At 38.5% G+C, this 18,246-nt stretch overlaps 9 protein-coding genes across 9 annotated transcripts; 6 read left to right on the top strand and 3 right to left on the bottom strand.

Annotated features, from left to right (window-relative positions):
- Window positions 1–475: 475 nt before the first annotated feature.
- On the top strand, window positions 476–1,949 carry VCUG_00272 (uncharacterized protein; the record flags this gene model as incomplete). Its single annotated transcript, XM_008075101.1, has 1 exon — window positions 476–1,949. One exon carries the CDS (start codon window positions 476–478, stop codon window positions 1,886–1,888), a length of 1,413 nt encoding a protein of 470 aa, XP_008073292.1. The 3' UTR covers window positions 1,889–1,949.
- A 1,408-nt stretch (window positions 1,950–3,357) lies between these two features.
- On the top strand, window positions 3,358–3,953 carry VCUG_00273 (uncharacterized protein; the record flags this gene model as incomplete). The annotated part of the gene is made up of 1 exon (XM_008075102.1): window positions 3,358–3,953. The coding sequence occupies exon 1, from the start codon at window positions 3,405–3,407 to the stop codon at window positions 3,951–3,953; it is 549 nt and encodes a 182-aa protein (XP_008073293.1). The 5' UTR covers window positions 3,358–3,404.
- A 466-nt stretch (window positions 3,954–4,419) lies between these two features.
- On the top strand, window positions 4,420–5,822 carry VCUG_00274 (uncharacterized protein). Its single transcript, XM_008075103.1, has one exon. It carries the CDS (start codon window positions 4,423–4,425, stop codon window positions 5,695–5,697), a length of 1,275 nt encoding a protein of 424 aa, XP_008073294.1. The 5' UTR covers window positions 4,420–4,422; the 3' UTR covers window positions 5,698–5,822.
- A 1,753-nt stretch (window positions 5,823–7,575) lies between these two features.
- VCUG_00275 (uncharacterized protein) lies at window positions 7,576–9,417 on the top strand (the record flags this gene model as incomplete). Its single annotated transcript, XM_008075104.1, has 1 exon — window positions 7,576–9,417. One exon carries the CDS (start codon window positions 7,576–7,578, stop codon window positions 9,415–9,417), a length of 1,842 nt encoding a protein of 613 aa, XP_008073295.1.
- A 675-nt stretch (window positions 9,418–10,092) lies between these two features.
- On the bottom strand, window positions 10,093–10,829 carry VCUG_00276 (uncharacterized protein; the record flags this gene model as incomplete). Its single annotated transcript, XM_008075105.1, has 1 exon — window positions 10,093–10,829. The coding sequence occupies one exon, from the start codon at window positions 10,827–10,829 to the stop codon at window positions 10,113–10,115; it is 717 nt and encodes a 238-aa protein (XP_008073296.1). The 3' UTR covers window positions 10,093–10,112.
- Window positions 10,830–11,358: 529 nt separating this feature from the next.
- On the bottom strand, window positions 11,359–12,096 carry VCUG_00277 (uncharacterized protein). The gene has a single exon (XM_008075106.1). The coding sequence runs from the start codon at window positions 12,068–12,070 to the stop codon at window positions 11,522–11,524; it is 549 nt and encodes a 182-aa protein (XP_008073297.1). The 5' UTR covers window positions 12,071–12,096; the 3' UTR covers window positions 11,359–11,521.
- A 690-nt stretch (window positions 12,097–12,786) lies between these two features.
- On the top strand, window positions 12,787–13,560 carry VCUG_00278 (uncharacterized protein; the record flags this gene model as incomplete). Its single annotated transcript, XM_008075107.1, has 1 exon — window positions 12,787–13,560. One exon carries the CDS (start codon window positions 12,787–12,789, stop codon window positions 13,534–13,536), a length of 750 nt encoding a protein of 249 aa, XP_008073298.1. The 3' UTR covers window positions 13,537–13,560.
- An 829-nt stretch (window positions 13,561–14,389) lies between these two features.
- On the top strand, window positions 14,390–14,821 carry VCUG_00279 (uncharacterized protein; the record flags this gene model as incomplete). Its single annotated transcript, XM_008075108.1, has 1 exon — window positions 14,390–14,821. One exon carries the CDS (start codon window positions 14,390–14,392, stop codon window positions 14,819–14,821), a length of 432 nt encoding a protein of 143 aa, XP_008073299.1.
- Window positions 14,822–15,101: 280 nt separating this feature from the next.
- Window positions 15,102–17,536, bottom strand: VCUG_00280 (uncharacterized protein). The gene has a single exon (XM_008075109.1). The coding sequence runs from the start codon at window positions 17,466–17,468 to the stop codon at window positions 15,369–15,371; it is 2,100 nt and encodes a 699-aa protein (XP_008073300.1). The 5' UTR covers window positions 17,469–17,536; the 3' UTR covers window positions 15,102–15,368.
- Between the last annotated feature and the right edge of the window lie 710 nt (window positions 17,537–18,246).

Raw genomic sequence — 18,246 nt, forward strand, 5'->3', positions numbered from 1 at the left:
CTTCTACCAATAGACCATTTCAATCAACACCTGTATGACACATATCAGCAATTAAACCTAATATAATTAATACCGATTGCTTTGAAACGAAATATTACCGGTTTACCTTACGATTACTGCATGAAACAACGATACGAAAATGTTTGATATTTGCAGCAGAACTGTTGTCATTAATTTACCAAATCGTTGTTCGCTGTCAAGCTTATTTAAAATTTTTTACCAAAAATTTTTCATTTTATTCTCAGTTTTAAAAATTTTTACAAATTCGTAGATCGATCTAGTTACTGAACCAAAGTGTTTTTCGCTGTTCACAATCGGTTTAAATACCAAGTAACGATATAACGAGAATTTTGTGCAGACCGTCCGTAGAAGAGCGCGCAAGGCAATAAAACGTCAGTCTGGAAATAAAAATAATTTGCAATTGTGCTGTTGGCAATGCCTGTGCCATACATCTGCGTAAAAATTTACCCCTTACATGCCAACTTTATTTCTTTTGTCAAAGAACACCTCAGCAACACACAAATATGTCTTGAAAGACTTGTTCAAATTCGTTCCTAGCGCAGTCAAAGAATCGAAATGTGACAGCAGAAAGGAGATAAAAGAGCTTATGAGCATGCACGAGTGCGATAGCCTGGTATACTTTGAGTGTACCAAGAGAAGAAATACTATATGGTTGGTGAAGTCGGGCGGTCCATCGGTCGAGTGTGATATTGACGTAATGTTTTCTATCGATCGTCTTAAGTTCCTGGTCAACTCGTATTTGAATGTTGGCCACGTTCTTCTGTTCCAGCCCGAATTTGAGAATGATAGCGGACTGAAAATACTCAAAAACGTTCTTACCACCATTTTCAAACGTGAAGATGAGTTTGCCGAGCGAGCAATGTCGTTCTCGTATGAGGACGGCAAAGTGTTTTTCAGGAATTATAAGTTGGATGATGAGATGCAGGAAATCGGTCCTCGAATGGTTTTTACGATCAGAAAGGTTTTTGACGGAGAGTTTAATGGAAATACGCTGTACGAAAATATGGATCTGCTAAAGGAGGAGGAAGAAGCAAAAAATAGCTCAATCGAGAAGAATAGTGACAGGAATGGAAACGCACATGTAAAGGGTGCTGATGCCGACGCAAACAATGAAATGAACAGGCTTGAGAGTGCAGAATCGCAAAATGTCAATAGTAACGGTAAGATTGCAATCAATGAAAATACCGGAAGTGAAACTGAAAATACGTTAAGCAAAAATAAGCAGAATGGTGCCGTTAAAAGTGCTGCTGTTCCAAATGAACAGTTTAATGCCGCTGAATCAACCAGCAAATCTACAGTGCACAATCCGTCTAAACCGGTCGGAGCTAACAAAGAGAGCTCTGCAATAAAAAAGGCAGGAGCGAAGCGCGGTGCAGCATCAGCAGGTAAGGATGCTGTTAAGACCAAAACGGCCAAATGCACCACACAATCAAAGGCTGACATTTCAACACCCGACCAACCAAAATTATCCGACACCGAGCCAGTCTTAGACAAGAACGCGAATGCACCCACTAAGAAACGTGCTGCACCCATTAAAAAAAGCACGATCAAGCCCAAGCCTGCCACACCTAGGAGGGTCGCTAACAAAAGAGTGAAAAGTGCAACACCGTCTGAAAGCCAGGAGAGCAAAATCAAAGATTCTGCAAACAACGTAACAGACAATGCACCAGCAGTTGTTACCAGTGAGCCAGCTCCTTCCAATGACACAAACACCAAAGTTAAAAAGACACGTGCTGTCAAATCAAAGGATAATGACCAGCGGGAAGAAAAGAAAGACATAGAAAAAAATAAAAACGAAAAAGAAAATAAAAACGTCCAGCAGAAACAGAGCAATAAAAAGGCCGTAAAGCGAGGCAGCAAGAAATAGTAAGAGGATTAGCAATGGCTCCATCAACCATTCCCTATTTATTAAAAGTTTTTCCTACACATTGTTTCACGTGGATGAAACCAATTTCATCTGCTGAACGTGTTTCGATAGCCACATTAGTTCTGCTGTACTTGCTGTATAAATGCAAATTGGGCACTGCTATATTTGATGTATCTAATCGTAACTTTTAGCACGTTTTCTTGTCTGAGTCTTTTCCGTACAATTTGGCGGTAAGATGACTTAGTTTTACACCGTTACTTAATCGTAGCAGCTCCTTATCCATGCAACGTGCTCTGTGCATAGCAGTGCGCTGAACAAATTCAATAAATTGTGTATTTCTCACAGCTCCATGCACAATCTCTTATTTATTCAAACCAGAACATCATCTCAATATATTGCATAACAAACAGCACTGCCTTTCAAGCATTTACCGTACTTTCATATCAGGCGATATGTCACATAAGTGAGCCCGTGAAGGTTCAACTCGTTATACATCGGTGATGAGTCTAAACAAGTGTGTTGCGTGGATGTTGTAAGACACGAACAAACGTATTTTGGTAAAGAAAACACCAGTGATGACAAATTATCAATTATGTATTTCATGCACCGAGGTAGTGCGCATCCGATTCATTCGTTTTTGGAGATGAAGGAGATTTACCTAAAACGCTATCAACTAAAAATAAATTCGCTCATTTTCTGGTTTACTTCGCTTCAAAGCTTTGTGCACAAAAACAAGCAGCCATGAACTTTTCGTGTTTCCTGAATCCAAACAAATCGCACGTGCAGTCCTTATATTTTCATTATGCTGGCTTCAGCTGCCATGTGCATGTCTAGCACTTACTCACAACTTTACAGCTCAACTTCAACATTCTGGTTTAAAACCGCAATCAGAAATACCTTGGTATCAAAGTGTCATACCACTCGTTCGTGACGGCAAAACTAGTTTTTATGATTTTGTTGTACACCGGCACTAACATACCAATCCTTCTACAAACTTTCCATTTTCAAATTTCCAGATATGAAAGGTTTTAATTAAAACGTGTCTACGAACGAGAAAGACGTTGAAGTACAGAAAGAGAAATAACAAAGCGAATGATTCTTAGCAAAGTTGCTTATATTTTCTTATTTGGTGAAAACTGCTTTGTGCAAAAACTATGACTGTTCTATGAACGGTATCATTTATCACTAAAAATCAGAAAATTTTCGATTTTTAAAGAGTTGAGATCATCGGATTGCGCATCCTTGCCTGGTGTTCTCAATTCAGGCATTACAAAATGTGAAATGTAAATAATTGAGTATTGTAAGTACATGGTACGGTAAATTAGTAGTGAACTATCAGTTGATTTTGACGTGCTTTTAATCGTGACAAATGACTCAACATCAATGTATAGGACCGTATTAGCAGCAGTAAATACTTCACATACCTCGTAAGTAAGCGCAAAAATTATTTTTGAATGTCACTAAATTCTTGATAAGAGTGTCAAAGGTATATAAATAGGCATGATGGCCCGCTCACATGGCGTACATTTCAAAATCTCAGTTTACAAGGAAACTCTTTATCGTGTTTTGTGTGATGTGTGTCTTAGCTGTAATATTACTAATCTTCATTCGCTTTTGCTACTGCAAGTATGTGAAGAAGGAACTGTGTACGAATGAAAGGTCCGGTTATGCAACTCGACAACATGGACTGATTCCCGATGAAAGTTCGTTAAATTGTGGAGCATTGATCGACAAAGAAGAAAGTAATGCGAGTTTTTATGGGAACGATGTGAAGATGTCTATGATAAGTAGCAGTGAAGAGAACGTTATGGATGATTTTGTTGAGACTATTACCGATGAATGGTCGTTTTATAGTGCTGATCAAGCGGTTGAAGATGAAAACGAAGGGCTTTCCAGTAATGAACAGCAAGGGTGCACCCATTCAAGGTATTATGCCCAGGAAGATAGCGAAATAGGTCAGGAATTCTTTTCCGCTGTTGACAGTAGCGTATATCATAGTGCAGTTGAGGAATTGTCCGAATGTGAAGAGACTTTTAGCCAAAAAATAAGGACTAGATCGCGATAAAGCAGACATGATGCACTGGATGGGATGCAATTGTGCCAGTGCCATAATGCAGATTGTGATCATCGTTTTTAAATTTGAAGACATTGAGGTTACCATGTATGTGCCATATTCGTGGCAGGAGTAGTTTAATTAAAGTATGATGTACGAGTTTCGACTACCAATCTCTTTAAAAATGGAGTTTGCACTGGTTATTTTGCTGATTTTAATTGTTTTGTTCTACACCCTCTGCTGAAGTATTGGTCAGAACACTTACAAATAGAAAATTACCAAATCGCGTTACAGCAAAATTGATTTTATCTCTGGGCAACGAGGAACTGAATAATATATCCTATAAAACAGGCAATAGATGTTTTCGTTTTACTCATCATAAATTGCTAAAGCATGATTTGTGGTGTGCTCATGATCAGCCCGGTCTGTTTTCCGGTTTTAATTAAATTTGTTGTGAAGGGGTCGCTAAATATCCGTAGCGATGCCGTATGATTTGGAACGAGTAGGTACGTTGATATCACAGCACGATACCGAAAAACTTATAAAGCGTATCCATTCTTTTGTAAAGGTACGATCAAATGCGTCATATTTTCCGGGTTGGCATGCGGTCACGCTTCTGAGGAGGCATATTGTAGATCTAATAAATCGCGATTATTTCGCATGTGAGAAGAGTGATGGTACCAGGGCACTTCTATATGTGATTAGTGAGCGTGGCAAGTCGTACTTCTTCTTCATTGACCGGAAACTGTGCTGCTATAGAGCATCAGAAAATGAGTCGATTTTTCTTGATGGTGATTATCTCCTGGATGGAGAAGTTGTGATCACAGATGATGATGAAATTGAGTACAGCGTGTTTGACACGATTATTTTTCAGAATAACAGTGTGATGCATCTGAACCTGCTGGAAAGACTGCGTCTTGCCGACAAGTTCATCAGGCACCAGCTGTGCCATCTATTCAATTTCAAAATACTAGTCAAGAAAATGTACAAGGCATATGGTTTTGCAGAGGCATATGAGTCTCGCTTTTCACTTGGACATGGGAATGACGGCCTGATATTTACATGTGTTGACGAGCCGTACGTCTTTGGCACGTGCAATACTTTGTACAAATGGAAGCCTCCATCATTGAACACAATCGACTTTCAGATGCGAAGTGAGGCGGAAGAAGTGTATTCGTTGTGGTGCATGGGAAGAGGAGGAGGAATGGTGATGATAGGGTACTTTTTTGACTTTGAAATCGATGATGATTGTAGCAGTGCGGGCAAAGATGATGAAGAGAACAATCGCGTGGCTGAGAAAAGCGATCCTGTTCTGTCCGACAAGGGAGGTGCCTCCGATGTGGTTAAGGATAGCGACAATACGCGGGAAGAAGAAAAACATGCTGAACAAGTAAATGAAGACAATGACCAAGACGAACAGCATAAAAGATTAAAAATCGACAAGCCAGGTTCGGTTGAGGATCGTTCTGGTGGTAGTATGCAACCTGGTAGATACCACAAGAAAATAGGAGAATTTCACTTCAATGACAAAAAGAAATCCATATGCATGGATGACTACTCCATTATAGAGGGCAAGTGGGAACTCATCAAAATTAGAGAGGACAAGAACACGCCTAACAGCCTTAAAGTAGTGTCAAATATTTTCCTATCGATGCGGGAAAACATAACATATGAGGACATTGTGGAGCATTTCGAGGAGATAAGGGGGAATTGGAAAATAAGAGAATCTGCTAAAGCGCGGAATGAGCGTAGATAAATCTTCGAACTAATAGTTGATAGTTTTATTTATCTTAACTCGCAATGTTTTCTTTAGCTCGTTATTCCTTCTTTAGCTCACAATGTTTTCTTTAATACGGCACCTTTCAAACGAACACTACCGCTATTTTTTTGTGTTTTGTTCCTGGAATAGGTGATCCAAGAAGAAATACCCCCTTTTGTGCACCAATTTTCTAATTCTTGCTGCGTTAAAAGGCTTCTTACAATCATCCACCAACTTAACAATAAAAGACTCTACCAATAGTGTGAGCAGTATGTTTTGTTCTTTTGTAATTTTGAGGTTGAACTCTGACATGATCTTTTTTATTGCATCAGCCGGCAGGGCTGTCCTTATATTTTTCTTCGCCATTCGAATGATTCAGGGCTGGTGCCATCAAAACCATAAAAAATGATGATACTTGCGGATATGCACATTAATGGGGCAGTTTAGTTATTCTTGTGATTTTCTATTTGCAGAAACACACCGTATTGCTGATATTCGTGCTATAGCGAAGAGTTGCTCGACATTCTCGGTTTGTAGCCTGTGAGCAGGAACTGCACTATCAGGATGACCAACCGTTCAACCACAATAATTCTTCATTGAACAGTATTTTGTGCTCAATGTCGAGTTAAATGTAAGAGTATGCTTTGATAACGTCTTCAATACAAGGAATATTGTTAAATTGCACATTATTAACGTTAATTCTCGCTATAATTAAGATAATTGTTGGCAGTCCACACCACAAGGTACTGCAGAATACATTATTAGTGCCTATACATTTCGATTTGTTGGCACATACGGCATTTACATGCCTAAAAACAAAATACCTCTGAGTTAAACGTTCGCATTCCATGTTAATGAACGGTAACAATTCCAACGCCCTAATTAGCAGTTTGATTGCATTATTATATTCTTTTTGATGTCAATACCAAGTCCAAATCGTTTTAACATCAGGTTTGCCCTGTTCTGCAAAAATTTCTGTTAAAAAGCACCAAATTTGTGAAGGAACAAAAATTTTGAGTTTTTTCAAAAATAACCCCATAAAAATGGTAAGTGCACAAAGTAATTAATTAGGGAGCGATTAAGACAAGATTACACAAGATGAGATTGGCTAAGGCCATAAAGAAGAACAGGAGTATACCGCCCTGGAAAAGAGAACTGAAACACAACAAGCAAGAGTTCAATTTCAAGAAGAGGAGCTGGCGAAGGAACAAGCTGAAGGTGGCATAATTAAACATTGGTTTGATCCACTGTATTCTTTTTGTATTTTTGTTGCTGTTCAATGACAATTATGGGAGTGCCATGGCGATTTGGTTCGTTCTTGGGTTCTTCTCATGCTCGTGCGGCATTTCTCTGTCAACGGATAACATGTGCAATCTGCCGTGAACCAAACAACCATTTAATGCCCATCATTGGTGTAGTTTGTGTAGCAATCTGGGAGTTACCGGGCGTAATCGGTTGAGCGCTTTCGTTTATAATAATGACATCCTGGATATGCGGCTCGGCGTGTGTTCTGCAGTCTAAAGTTATGTGCTACTTTGATATTCTTCTACCGTCTGTTGATCTAGAACCAAAAACTTGTTATAGAGGATAATCTGTGGCGTAAAAGTATTGGAAAGGGGTGCAATGGTACAAATACACATAATCGCATCGAAGAGATGTTCAGCTCAAGTACCTGGATGCATTCCAAGCAAGTATAAATGCAATTGTTATGTTTAAGGACCCGTTGACAGACATTCACCTGGAATGAGCTGCGCTAAGATATAACACATCCTTTCTCCTTTGCAGAATTTACTGTTTTTAACTAAAAATACGTTTATTCGTACGAATACTGCAATAAATGAGAAAATACGGAACCCTGCGTACACAAATATCAGGATGTGTTTGTTGGAAATCACCTTTAACAACCTCAAAATATACTGCGATACCACTTGCACACTATCGATCAAAAAACTATCGATTTCCGGCCAAGTCATAATAAGTGGAGCCTCGTCACTGATCAAAAGCATTCTCATAGATGTGCTGCGCACCGGCAAATCTAAGCACGACTACATAAGAGTAACCGGGACATTGCAGATGGATGGACACAAGCTATCATTAGACTTTCTGGAAAAGCTGATGCCATCTCATATAAAGTGCACATACTGCTACACCACAGTAGCGAAACTGCGCTTCATTTACAACTTTACCAGAAAACACGTGAAGTTACAGCCCGAAAAGATCCTGGAAGATTTTCTGCTCACCAACAAGCGCATTGCCAACCTGACTACTGATGAGCTGTGGGCGTTCTCAATTGCGTGCAGTATAATACACGGTCACAAAATAATAGTGATAGCGAACATAAAATCATCCTTTTTCTACCTGAACGTGATGGACAAGGTGATGTATTACACCACAGTGATACCTTTGGTGGTGATAATTGACCATTCTGGAAATGAGGAGTGTCTTGGCTCGGTGTTCTTTTCGCTGAAAAAGATTAGCACCATGGAGTACAGATTGACCAGCTTGAACGATGACAGTAATTCGGATGATTATGAGGTGATATATATGAACAAGCGGATATACGATCAGGTGATGAAGAGCAAAAAGTCAAAATGCTTGGACACAGATTTCTTTTTTGAGAGTATTCTGTCTGATGAACTGAAAAACCCGTTGGTCATAAATGAGAGAAACAAGAATAGGAAGCTGTCAATAATGAAACGTACCTTGAACGCGGACTTCTATCGATTCGATTTTAAAACCAGCCATGTTCTGAACGTGCTGCGGTTGAAGCAACACCTCGGGAACAGATACAACACCATAAATCAGTTTCTGACACTGGGCATGCTCGTTGTGCTTTTTATATCAAAGTTGTTGTTCGATAAAGCGCAGGGAGAGGTGTCTAAGATGGCATATAACCTTAATTTCAGTTTTATGAAGGTGTTCAATTGGCTTAAGGGATTTTTAATCGAGAGGTACTCGCAATGCTGTGAGATCAGTATCGGCAGCGATAAAGTAGAGCGTCTTCGATTGCTTCTGCGGGCCAAAAAGCTCTTAAGAGATATTTCTGAGAAAAAAAGGATCTTTTACGGTAATCTCGACGAGAATTGTATGAACCAAGTCATGAGGAGCGTTGATTTACTTACAATACGCCTGCTCTGCCTGACGGTAAAACATATGGTTATAAATATGAGGATATCGGCATCTTTGTTCGAAATGTATGTCAACTACGTGATCAATAACCACCGTGCCTTTGAATCGCTGATCATCGGATGCTTCATATCCACGAACATACTAAGATTAATCAATCAGGAGGTCGACTTCAATTACCGTAACAATAATCTTATTTACACGCCATGCACATACTTCTTGTCGATTGTCAAGTTTTTAGTGGGCGATGTCTGCCACAACCTGATAAACATCATCATTCTATTCAACAAGGGCCATCTCATATTGCAAATCTTCAACCTCTCATTTCTTTGCACTTTTATTGCGGTTACCAAACACTCGGTAATTTTGCTCATTATTTTCAATGTGATCGCGTTCTTTACATCTTTGGATTCGATCGACTTCCTGCGCGAATATCCAATTCTTTTCTTCGTGAGGAAGATCAACCCGTTTTTTCTTGTAAAGGAGATTGTTTCACCATCACAACTGAACCGACTGCATACACTGCTGTACCTCCTAAGGTTTTATTTTATGTATTTTCTGATGGCTATCTACAAGTTTAGTAAAGCTTAGTGTATCATTAGACATTAATACCTCGCCACGTTGATACAAATAGGTTATGTGGCAATAGAATTGTTGAATGTACATCATGTGCAATATGTGCTGGTGAATTGCTTATTTACTTAAAATATTTTGGTATAACATCATTGATATTATGGCTATTACTTTTGGGTGGTATAACATCATTGATTTATGGCTATTACTTTTGGGTGGTATAACATCGCTACGTATCACCGTTCATTGTCAGCAGATAATCACGCTCGATCAATTTCTTTTCGTTTCATTTGCTGGAACTTGATCCATAATTTGTATGAGGAGATAAATAGGGCACATTTAGTAAAAATAAATTGGTAATCAATAAAAATCTGGGAGAAGATTCACATCCAGGGAACTACGAGAGTACAGGCACGTTGTTCACGGTATCTAAAGTATTTAGTACCGATAATCATAGTTATGTGTTGAACAGTCTCTATTTATTTGGTACAAATGTTGGCAAATAATCATGGTTACACCGGATTAAAAGTAAGAATGGCTCTCACGCCTTCACTCAGCAGCTAAAAAGACCGCAACTATTAGCTAAACTCAAAAGTGCTTGGAAATAGTCCTGCTAGACAGGCAAATCGTGAAAATGAACCTCCATTGCCAGAAACGAACAAAATCTTCCTAAACAAAAAAATACCACAAAAATGTGCACAGATAGAACATTTTTAATCATCATCAACGTTTAAATCCTTATAGGCCTCCACAAATTCGATATACTCTTCCCTAGGAACCTCTCGATAACCGCTCCTGTCCAAAATACCGATCTCAACTTCAAAAGGCTTGTCCTTCAGGGGGTCAAAACATTTGTAAAGTATGCGCACTGCGTTGTCAATCATCCGCTTACGGCTCAATTCCTCAATGTTTATCTTTTCCAACTCTGTTTTTGCCCGTGCTGCTCCCTTGCCCACTGCGTACCCCCGTACCTCTCGTGTTTTGGACGACGTGTCTGTGACGTATAAGGTATATCTACCTGAATCGTTCACAGCGCTCAACATATTCACACCCAGCGGTCTGCATCCGTAGTATCGAGTGAATTCGGAACAGTGCATCGAAATTACTTTCTTGGCCGTGTTAGCGGGAAGACCTGCCATCTGGCCCTGCAGTCCTACTAGCTCCCTCTGAACCAAATTATTAAAAAATATCATGTCTGATAAGAGGCCCGTTGCTGCTATAACACAGTTTCTCGTAAGTTTCTTTATGCGCTTGTCCTCCGATATGATGTACAAATTGCTATCAATTGGTTTTTCTACCGCTATAAGAACACCATTGTTGTTTTTCATTGCAATGCAGGTGCTTCCATTGTCTGCGCTTTTCTGTGCATAGTCGATCTGTGCAATGTTTCCCGTGGGTGTGTAGATGGGTCCGAAATCAAGTACAGTCATTTTTTGAGGGGTGAAAAATTGAAAGTGAAATACAAAAGTTGACAAAATATCTTTAATATCAAGTATCGCAGACTAAGATTTATGGCAATTTGAACGTACTTGATGATTAATATCATCGGATGACATGGTAAAACGTTTATCTGCCAAAGCAATTTCGTTACACATCTTTGCTCATTTTTTGAATAAAGGTTTTATTGCAGGGTCTATAATAATCGTTTATCCCAAATTACAGATAAGAAGTACCACTTTTAATCTATACTAGCTGCGCTATTTCCGTTTATAAAACGAAAAACTGTTCTATCCATTCAATGATACTTTCTTCCTTTCATATGTCGTATTATGTTTTTTCTACTGTTTAAGATCTTGTGGTAGAGGTTAATTAATTAGCTACTATTCGGTAATCGTGTAATTTTGATGTTGTTAGTGGAGAACAATTGAGGGCATCTCAGAAAGAATGAGTTGTACAAAAACTTTAGGTCTTTTATTCAGTGCAAATACATGAACAAAAATTTTTTATTTTTCACGAAGGGTCAAATAATTTATTTCACAGAACTGATCAATCAGCTTCAGAGTTGTCTTTTATTTACATGGTTTCGACACGTGTTTATCCAAGATCTATATAAAATACCGGCTGATTCTAAAGTACGACCATTTCAACATATAAATCAGATTGACATTTATTAAAAAATCTGTTATTCCATGTTCCTTCTCTTCATTTCCTCAACCATCATTTCAGCACCGCTATTGTTCCTGTACAGTGGATGACTCGCATCAATAAAAAAATTTGGATCCGTGTACACTTTACCAAATCGCGCATCACTTGGATCAAAGATAAAACCATCAGCGTTTTTCCTATTCAATCTCTCTTCTATTTCTCTCTTCATTTTTTCCTTTCTCTGCTTCTTCCTCTCGCTCTTCTTCGTGTTCGTTTTTCTGACCTCTTCTATTTTTTCAGTAAAAATTTCTTCACCTAGTTCCGCCTTTTCGTCCATAAAATAACACTCCAACAGAATGTTCTCAATCTCCTGACCATCTAAAATATCGTACACTATTTTTGCACTGTTCACGTCGCTCAGCTCTATAACAAGCGCAAGCTTTTTTTTCTTGCGAAAAGATATGCTTGTAAGCTTATTTTCTGGTATATTCTGTGATATCAATGACTCAACACCGTCCAATTTGACATTCTTTATATTTCCTTTGGACAAAACAGCAATACGCTTGGTGACCGGATCGTGTGCCATTTGCACAAGGGGTAAATATTCACGAAATACGTTGCAAACCACGGCCAAAATTGTAAAAAACAATTGTTCCAATCAATTACATGGCCGTAAATTGCTATTGAAATAGACAAAATACAACGAAGAAAGGTAGTATAACGTTAAAATCGTGCTATTTTTGTGGAGACATCGATTGAAAGCACTGTGGTTGACTATACAAAAAAATACATATTAGTAATTCATTATCATTACACTTTACGATCTGTAGAGTAAATCGTTACTGTTTTGATTGCAAAAACATCCAACTCTGACCTTTCTCAACACATTTTAACCATTACTTTTATATTTAAGGTTAATAATACTTTGTACACAGCAATAGTATAGAATATTCTAAACATTCTCACCACGTAAATGCAATACTTAAATCAATACACACCACCCGAAAAGATAAGTATCCAAAAATATGCTAGAGAATACGTTTTTATAATGCAATTTATCTATGATGAACAAATTTCTGATTTTTCTATCACTAGGCCATGTTTTCAGCAATAAATCTTGATACTTGAAATGTGAAAAGATGACCGAAATTCATTCACAAGGGTTGGAGGTGTCCTACCATTCTTGAATTGAGAATAAATAAAAATCAATCTAAACATTCAGTATAAAATTATCAAACTGCCAGATATTCTGACCTACTCAAAAATTTTGTGATGGTTAATTTGCGATGCCCAGCAAAAAAAATGGACAGGGGAATTCAACAGCTGAACGAACCAGGATTTGAGATATTCGAGGTTGATGATCCCAACGTTTATGCTTCCATAACAGCTGTAAATATCGGTATCGTTTACGTAAAGAACCTTACAGCACAGGTGGTCTGCAAAAAGTGTCAAAGGAATTTTGCAATCAGCCGAAACAAGCAGTGCCAATGCAGAAATGACCTTGTCTACCGTTTTACGCCCATTTTTTACCGGAACAGCTATATTGGCGGGTTAGTGTTGAATTCGCTGGTTTTAATATGCTTTGAAACACCGGAGGTTATCTTAAGTTGTTTGAATTGTGGTTCGTACTACAACATCAAAGAAAAAAGTGCAGAGTTTTGCTGTTTTAACTGCAATACGTTTACAAAATATAAACTCAACAAAGTCTGGTTGAAGCATTCAAAGAAAGAACAGGGCAAAGAATACGTTCCCGTCAGAGGCACTCCTTTGCCCGAAAATGGTGCCTGCAAGCATTACAGAAAATCATTCAGGTGGTACAGATTTCCTTGCTGCAATAAGCTGTTTCCATGTGATGAATGTCATAACGAAAGCGCTGACCACGAACTCAAGCGAGCCGGTAAGATGATTTGCGGGTTTTGCGCAGAAGAGCAGAACATTGCGAGGGAGTGTAAATGCCAGGGCCGAACTTTGAAGGGACATTGGAATGCAGGAAAAGGAACAAGAAATAAAGAATTGATGAGCAAGAAAGACAAGCAGAAATATAAGAAGTAATAAAACTGTGCTTTTGTGTACGAATTAACCATTTTTCTTACTTTGATAGCGCATGATTTGTTCGCATCCAGCACCATATGCTCCGAGAATGCTTCATTCTTACCATTTGCCTAGATCTTCAGTTTATTTAACGTAATAAAGCTAATCGGTACAGTACAGGTTTTTATCAGATGGATAAACTCAAACACACGCAGCCACACAATGCCTACGTACAATTATTCGTAGTTAAGGTCCATTGCTTGATTTCCTGAATTTTGACAGGATTATTGCGTACCTGCATAAGCTTGTCATTGGATACATGCAAACTACGAACTATAAGTTGAGGTTAATTAATCTATAAATGTGTGCACCAGAAGGACAGGGCAGTAATTTTATCACATTTTGCATGCATCTTTTTATTCGCAACTCAACATGCGCTGACCGCAAATCTATTCTAATTTGCTATTCATTCGATGTATTGTGCTGGTGTTTGATTGCAAGATTTTGTAAACTCGCATCACAGTTTAAATTACCTAAAAATGGCATAAATTAATGAAATTGTTAAAATAACCATCTCTGCGATAACCTAAAGATGGTTTCTATCTTTACACCAATAATGGACTAATTAAAGCACAACATTTGATCATTTCTCTGTGATTTAAAGCATTTCTGACACGTTCATTGTCATATATTCGGTCTATGTCTCTATGTGAAACATTCTAATTAAACATTTGACAGCTAATTTCTGCTGTTTAATTTAATTCTGTGATCCGCAGGTGTACTTTCTGGTATAAATTTCGTTTGAAAATCTGAAGTGTCTTACAAAACTGCTTCACAATACCATTTTAAATTGGCGATCAAATCATTTTAAATTATGTGTTCTCTCGAGAGACTGAATCTGTGCAATGATCTCATTTACAAAATAGCAGTTGACAGTAAATCACGTAAATTTGTATCTCACATCTTCAAAGCAACAAAAGAACAGCCTGCATGTTCTCACATACAGAACGGTATTTTGAAGGACTATGTAACGAGGATTAACTCACTGTCATTTCTACACGTTTACCGAATTGTATTACGTCTCGAAGCCATGGAGCGCAGGGATTGGCTTTTGCAAATCAAGAACACGCTCAACGCTCTGACTAAGAAAAGAATATTACTGTACATATTAAGGAAAAACACATTTATTAGACCGATTCTGTCGGAGTGTTTGTTCCAATTTAATACGCGAACAGGCATTTGGAGTGCTGAGGACACGAGAAATAGCTTCTGGTCCATTTGGAATTTGAGCATAGATGAATTTTAGGATTACGCAACGAACGGAAACAGTGCCAACATTGCTGAACAAAACTAGCATTTAAACATGGTGTAAACGATTCAATAAACGTTTTTTATAAAAATTGAGTTTTGGAGGACTTGCTGGCTGGCTCTTGCATTTTTCAAAGCTTGTGCAAGTCGTGATGTGATTCTAAAGTGGAAAGACATACAAGCGAGCAGATAGGATTGGATAGTTATTTGGTACTTTTGCAGCGATTGTGTACGCAGGTACTCGTAAATAGAACAGCAATATGCCAAACAAAAAAATACACAATTTACTTTTTTAACCATCGAACATTGTGTGTTCATGCCATATTATTTTGTAAATCTACTATGACACCATGTTAGAGCTATCACGTGTTTTAATTCGTTAAATTTATTAAGGACGATGAAATGTGACGTGTGAGATTATCTGACCATGTTTCATACGAAGGATGCTAATATATCACCCTACAAATTGGCATTCTACAGCTGTGCTAGTGTTTTCATATCATTGTCACGACAAGTAAAGCGTATCCTCCGCATCTTAAACCACACTAATATGTGCTTTCTCTCATTTTTATATAATCAAGCATTTCTCGGGCAGTAAGTACCTTCTGCTCCTCGTACTCCATCACATCCTTATCCTCATTCCTATGACTGCCATCAACGACCACGTCCTCAACCGCTCCTTCAGTAATTACGTCACCAAGCGTAAAAATCTCTTTCAAATCGGATGCTCCGACCAACCTTTCAACTACTGTGTCACCAAGAACTCGTCCTGCCAGCAGGTTCTTGAATATTTGCTTTTCGTAGATCTTTTCTTCAATTGTTCCTCGCGTGATAAATCGGATGATCTCTACATCCCGTTTCTGCCCAAATCTGTAGGATCTCTCAGAAGCTTGTTTGTCGATAGATGGATTCCAATCAGGATCATAAATCACGATTTTGTTGGCAGCTGTGAGATTGAGCCCTATTCCACCTACCCGGGTAGTAAGAAGAAATACAAAATAGTTTTCTTTTGTGAACATGTCGAGATATTTCTTCCTTTCCATCAGCGATGTGGTGCCATCCATCCTCAAATATGTGTAGCCTTTGGATATAACGAAGTTTTCTATGATATTTAGCATTTCTAGCGATTGGCTAAATACAAGTACCTTGTTTATTGGTTGTCCTTCACCGCTCTCCATTTTTTGTGAGACTGAACTGTCGTTTTTCTCCTTTGTACACCATTTTGTCAACAAAGTTTCGAGCATGTGCATTTTTCCACTTTCGCCATGTACTCCTTTCTTGTAAAGAGATGGATGGTTTGTGATCTTTCTCAGAATATCAAGACCATAAAACACATTTCTATTGCCTTTAATGATATCAGAAACAGCTTTTGATTCAGTGAATTCTTTGTACAGGGATATCTGGTCATTGGTCATCGGGCAAAATGCTATTTTCTCGCACTTTTTTGGTAAATTTGTTCCTTTCTTAGTTCTTCTCAGAATATACGGTGCAATTAGGCTCTTGAGATACGTGGTCCGCTGTTCTCCATTCTTTCTCTCCTTTTTGTCTGCTTTTCTACGCGTGCTCTTCAGAATAACTTCTTCAAATTCGCCGTAAAAATCGGTGTATGTGCCGAATAAATGTTTGTTCGTGATATTGAAGAGCGACCACAGCTCCTTCAGATTGTTTTGCACCGGTGTGCCTGTGAGAATGTACGTCAAGATGTTGTATGTTTTGATATACTTGAACGTTTGCGTGTTGAAGTTTTTAATTTTGTGTCCCTCGTCAAGAATGAGAACATCCAAGTTTAATCTGCGTATTTTATTGAAAAAAGTTTTGAAGCCTTCATAAGAAGCCACAACAACGACTTTCCTGAAGCTTTCGCTCATTCTGTCGTTGTCGGGCTTCTGATTCAGGGCATCATTTACGCTTTCCATAAAATTATTATGCAGTATTATTGTCCGCACAAACGGGTATATCCGTCGTATCTCAAGGAACCACTGCTCGAGGAGCGTAGAAGGACATAAAATGAGTGCCCCGCCTATTCTATTGCTGTGCAAAAGCGATGAAAGGAATGCGATCGCCTGTATTGTCTTGCCCAGTCCCATTTCATCAGCCAGTATGCCTCCATGTTTACCTAGAAATAGCGAACAGAACCACTTCAAAGCCGTTTGCTGGAAAGGCAGAAGGAAGTTGTAAATGTATGCAGGACAGTAAATAGCGTCGCCGGGTTCATTTTTATCTTTTGGGCTGGCAATGAACACGTGCTCGTGTAGGATATGCGATTCGACGTCTTCAACGTTGAAGTGGCCTTTGTACAGCTCCTCAACATTTTTTACCCGATCAACAAATCGCGTGTATACTTCGTCAGGCACGTTTCTGCTTACCTCTCCCAACAGATATACAAAGCTTTCCGGGCCGTCTTTTGCATGCAAATCATAATTTTGATTATTTTTCTCCTCTATTTCCATTTCATTGACCAGTCTGAGCGAGCGTTCTAAATCCAAACGAGTTTTCTCCATCTCACCCGTTATTTCGCTCTTTTTCGTGTCTGTTGCATTTTTTAGTTGTTTTTCTAATTCGTTCAGCTTGTCCATAGCTTTTTTTGTCAAGTATTTCTTTAAGAAGCTCTTTTCATATTCTTCTGCATCTTCGTATCTCTGCATAGAAGGTCCAAGGCTGTGTATCGAACTGTACCAGGGCTGAAACAGTTATTTTATATTGCTGGGTTTTCTGCCCCTTATGTATTTTTTTTACGGTTTTTGTTTGGCTCTCTTTTTGGATCTCTCCATTAAATCAAATGATGACAGAGCGTTTTAGAAGATGTAGTGGCACGGTATTACTACTTCTCATATTGTAGCGTGAAGAGGCATGTGAGGATCGAGTGTCCGTTCCGATATAATTTTAAGAATTGTACCAAAAACATTTATTTTTAAACGGTATACAGGGCAAATAGCGGTACTTGGCATGTACAGGAAGGATCAGCTATTTGTTGTTGATATGAGTTTTGTTCAGAAGGATAATTTGTTATGCTTCGTTTTGTAGTAATTCTATCGTACAGCTGCGCTCTCTCTACCACATTCCGCCGGTACAAAGGGTAAAAGCTATGAGTGTGGCTTAAAAGCTTTACACAAGAACGGTAGTTGAAGGAGCGGTACTAAACGCTATAACTAATAATACGCAACAGATAATATCTGATCTCACAAATAACAGCAATGGCACAACCACTTGGTCATATAAAATGGCGAGTTACATCGACCAAAGAGGATAGAAATAATACTTATGTAATGCATTGCTGTAAGGTCACCCATAACGATAGAGCCAGCTTAGTTTACAAGATTGGTTATTGCATCCTTCTCGGAAATATTCGCTACCTAGAATTATTGCTGTTCTAATACCTACTGTCCAAAAAAAGATAGCATGTATAAAAGAACATTATTTCTT

Source organism: Vavraia culicis (assembly GCF_000192795.1).
Source record: "Vavraia culicis subsp. floridensis unplaced genomic scaffold supercont1.3, whole genome shotgun sequence".
Taxonomy (NCBI): Eukaryota; Fungi; Microsporidia; family Pleistophoridae; genus Vavraia; species Vavraia culicis.